This window comes from Sabethes cyaneus, chromosome 2 (assembly GCF_943734655.1).
Source record: "Sabethes cyaneus chromosome 2, idSabCyanKW18_F2, whole genome shotgun sequence".
Classification (NCBI taxonomy): domain Eukaryota; kingdom Metazoa; phylum Arthropoda; class Insecta; order Diptera; family Culicidae; genus Sabethes; species Sabethes cyaneus.
Window position 1 is genome coordinate 128914622 of NC_071354.1, and position 4092 is coordinate 128918713.

The following is a 4092-nucleotide window of genomic DNA, read 5'->3' on the forward strand; positions in this document are numbered from 1 at the left end:
GCAGCTTTCAGGTCTGTATAAATTACATCGACTTGCGCTTTTTGTTCAATATCCCGAATGCAGTTTGATGTGAAATCGAGGAGGTTAGTTGTCACGGAGCGACCAGGGACAAATCAATGCTGATCAGAGGAAATGTAATTCCTCGTACTGCTTAGCATAACAGTGCTTACAATCGTTTCGAACAACTTAGATGCAGCTGATAAACTGGTAATCCCACGGTAGTTTCGTACATTTCGACGGTCACCACTCTTATAAACCGGGAACATATACGAATATTTCCAAACATCAGGGAATTTTCCTTGAGATAACGATTCGTTGAAAATGCAGCAAAGTGGCGCAGCCAGAATTTCCATGCAACGGCTCAAAAGAACAGCCGGAATCCCATCCGGACCAGCAGAATACAAACACTAAGACTTTTTCGCAGCAGTTATTATCATATCGTTAGTAATTTCAAAAATATCGAGATCGATTAAATCGGCAGGAACGCTTTCTGCGGCACGCATAACATCCTCTTCAGGAGAAACTTCAGAAGCAAATACCGTGGAGAAAAATTTAGCAAATAGCTCGCATGAACTAGACGCTGAGCAGGATTCCACTTCATCGTAGTACACATCCGTAATAGTCGAGCGGCATTTACGTTTTGTGTTTACAAAAGTCCAAAACTTTTTTGGATTCCGGCGCAGATCAGTTTGAACTCTCAGCACATACGAATTATACAGACTAGCATTTAACCTACGGTAGTCATCGCTTGAACGCTTGAAATTAAACTTGGTTTCAGTTGATCTCAACCGGCGAAGGTTGCGCAAACATGTGTTTCGTTTCCGTTTCAATTCCCTCAGACGACGGTTACTCCACGCCGGGGAGAATGGCTGTCTAGCAAAAGGCAAATTTTCGTTGAGCCATGAACGGATTATTGTACAAAAGTTTTCTGCCATCGCATTTACATCATTACTGTCCAGTAGAACATGCCAATCAACGCACGAAATATACTCGGAAAAAGCGGCATAATCAATTCTGCGATAATTCAGCTCACGCATCGCCGATGTGGCTTCGGAACGAACAGCGCATTGGTTTATATTGGCAGGAATCGAAATCGCTAGCGGGGGATGGTGCAAGTCAACCAGCAGCAAAGGAGCTTCACACAAATCTATCTTAACTTCACACTCAGCAGAATGAAATACCAAATCAAGCACGCGTCCGAGATGATTACGATGTAAGTTTGCTTGGTTCAAATTTAAAAAATCCATACCAACCAGTGCAGCACAAGCAGTTGTGAGATGCGTAGTCCCGTTATGTGTTATAATGCCATCACAATAGTTCCAAGCTATGCGGGGTTGGTTATAATCATCGCAAACTAATACAGTACTATCCGCAGCGCTGCTCTCATAGAAATCTCGGACGGAAGCGACGTGCGAATCAATGATAGATAAGTCACTTCGTTTGTCTGGGGCAATATATATGGCACACAAAAGTAGCTTCATTCCATTGATTGTCGCCCTCACACATATCTGTTCCAGACAGCTGCCTTGTGCAGTCTCAAAGATCGCACTCGGGTGTTGCCGTGCGACGCCAATCAGAACACCACCGAATGAACGTTTGTTGCTGTTTAGTGGACTGCGATCACATCGAAAAACGTTGAAAGCATTGCCGAATAATTGAAGAGATAGAATACTATCGTCGAGCCCAGTTTCAGTGAATATGATGACATCGAAGTTGCAGTCGTTGGTCGCCAAAAAAACATCATCGATCTTGGTTCTTAATCCGCGCACAATCTGATGGTATATCCAAATATTTGTGGTATCACGATCGGAATGCTGAAAAGATGAGTGGTACAGCAAAGGGAGCGCAAAAACATTATTGCAATACTCGCCTCTGGTGGGAGCCCGAAGGCGCCCACCGTCATTGCATGAACACAGTGATAATGATTCTGGAACAGCAGCTGAAGCAGTAAATGGAGAGCTGCTAGACGCTTCTAGTTTTTTGGACGGTCGATGAATTCTCTGAATAACAATCCAGCCGGCCAAGAAGCAGGGTCCAATGCAGTGGATTTCATGTCGGGATCCAAACCAATTTTATACGACACGTACGAGAAATTAGAAGTGTCAGCTCCTCTTTGAACAAGCCGAATAACAGCAGCGGGCTCGACCAAATCCAGGCAGCGTGAAACGATTTTTTGCACATCGCAATCGGTAATTTTTGGATTTAAACCGGATAAATAAAGCCAGAAGTAATTTTCGGGTCTAGCAGAAGCTACCGAAGGCACAGAAAGGTCAGAAAAGTCAACGTTGTTAATGCCACGATCAGATGTTATTTCTATCGGCAAACGGTCTGCACGACGGCGCTTAGCATTTCTTACAGGCCACACTGGTGTAGTCGATAAATTTGTAGGGGTACCGGCCACGCATTTAACATTCGTTGGCTTGTTCGCTATGCCGTCAAACTTTCTACTCAATCCCTCAACTATCTCGGTCAGTTTTTGTACTTGAGCCGGCAAATTAACAGGCAGTGGCGGAAGAGAAGATTCATTCTCTTGCAATTCCTTTACATACGAAGCAATCGATCGGCCGTTCAGTATATCACGGCAGTTGGGACAAATAAAGAGTATCTTGCCCTGCGCAAACAGTTCTTTGCAAACCCGGCTGTTGAATCCACAGCATTGTTGGTTTATGTAGAAGCCTGATTCGCAAAAGCCACAACGGATCGGTTCAAGATCATTAATCTCGATTTTGCATTCGCCGCATAATTCTTTCGCCATAGTGTTAGCGCCTTTGGGTAGGCAGAGCAAGCGATGTACGTAAAGCGTTGAGTCGATTCACAGACAATATCAAAAATCAGACAATGCAAAGCCCGCACAAAGCACAATTCACTTAGATATCGAGAACGGTCGATTGGAGCAAAATTATTTGGTGAACTTCACTTTCCACGTATACACTACAAACTCAATATCCAGATCGATAATCCAAAATAGTACGAAATTGCCGTTGCACAGTGAATAATTAAAATTAACATACAGGTGAAAACTGATTGTAAACAAACACAAGCAGAGTTGCCAGTACTTGCTGACATGCTGACGTCTTCGCCTGGCGTGATAAGTCGTTTTCGAGAAAAGCCGATTGCTTTCGGAGGTGACATCGAAGAGATGTATCATCAATTAGAGTGCTCCAACTTTAGCTCCACGTGTTCTCCCAGTTCCGCGCAATTCGTAAAGAATTTAAACGCGAGTCAACATGCCGAAGAGTTCCCAGAAGCAGCCGCTGCGATAGTTGATTGCCACTATGTGGACGACTATTATGATTGCTTCCTGAATTGTGCGGACACAGGAAGCAATTCATCGCGCTCAAACAGCAAAATATATCCACACCAGAGGAGGTTTCTATATTTGGAACTGGGTGTAAAATTCTGAGATGGTTTTGGAAAAAATGGGTAAAAAGAGTGAAAGATCCGCTATACATTTTAATCGAAACAAAGATACGGATTTCGAACGTGTATTGGGAATCATATGGAACCCATCTTTGGACGCGTTTTCCTTTGCTGCCTTTTTAAAGCCAGAACTGTGCCAAAGTCTTCAAGGTGAAGTACGCCCTACAAAAAGGCTGGTGCTTAGCTGCGTCATGTCACTATTCGATCGGACTGTTATCGCCGTTCACTGTGCTAGAATCTTATTGCAGGATATTTGGAGGACGGGCTGTGAGTGGGACGAGGAGATAGATCATTCATCGTTCGAGAGATGGAAAAAGTGGTCCCGAATCTTGCCAGACGTCGAAACTTTCCACGTACAGCGATGTTACTTCGGGTATACTAAGTTTCATGAAGTCCATGATGTTCAATTACACGTGTTTACTGATGCCAGCGAAACAGCGTATGGATGCGTGGCGTTCTTTCGCGCTATCATTAATGACGAGGTCAAGTGTACCTTGGTGATGAGCCAATCCAAAGTTGCTCCACTAAAGTTAGTATCAATCCCGCGACTGGAATTACAGGGTGCGGTGGAAGGTGCACGATTAGCGCGAAAAGTTCGTGAAAAGCATTAAAATTAGCAGACAATTCTTTTAAACCGACTCACAAACGGTCTTGTCGTGGATACGATCAGAT

The 4092-nt window shown here is 43.9% G+C and overlaps 1 protein-coding gene across 1 annotated transcript; it reads right to left on the reverse strand.

Annotated features, from left to right (window-relative positions):
- Positions 1 to 407: 407 nt before the first annotated feature.
- On the reverse strand, positions 408 to 2755 carry LOC128735987 (uncharacterized). The gene is made up of 2 exons (XM_053830473.1): positions 2357 to 2755; positions 408 to 1814 (listed from the first exon to the last, which is right to left on the reverse strand). Exons 1-2 carry the CDS (start codon positions 2753 to 2755, stop codon positions 408 to 410), a joined length of 1806 nt encoding a protein of 601 aa, XP_053686448.1.
- Positions 2756 to 4092: the final 1337 nt, after the last annotated feature.

Bases quoted from the DNA above. Each gene is read 5' to 3' on its own strand.
- LOC128735987 (XM_053830473.1), bottom strand. From the start codon at position 2,755: ATGGCGAAAGAATTATGCGGCGAATGCAAAATCGAGATTAATGATCTT. The intron at 1,815-2,356 runs GTAAGAAATGCT...TCATCTTTTCAG, and splicing joins CGACTACACCAGTGTGGCCT to CATTCCGATCGTGATACCAC.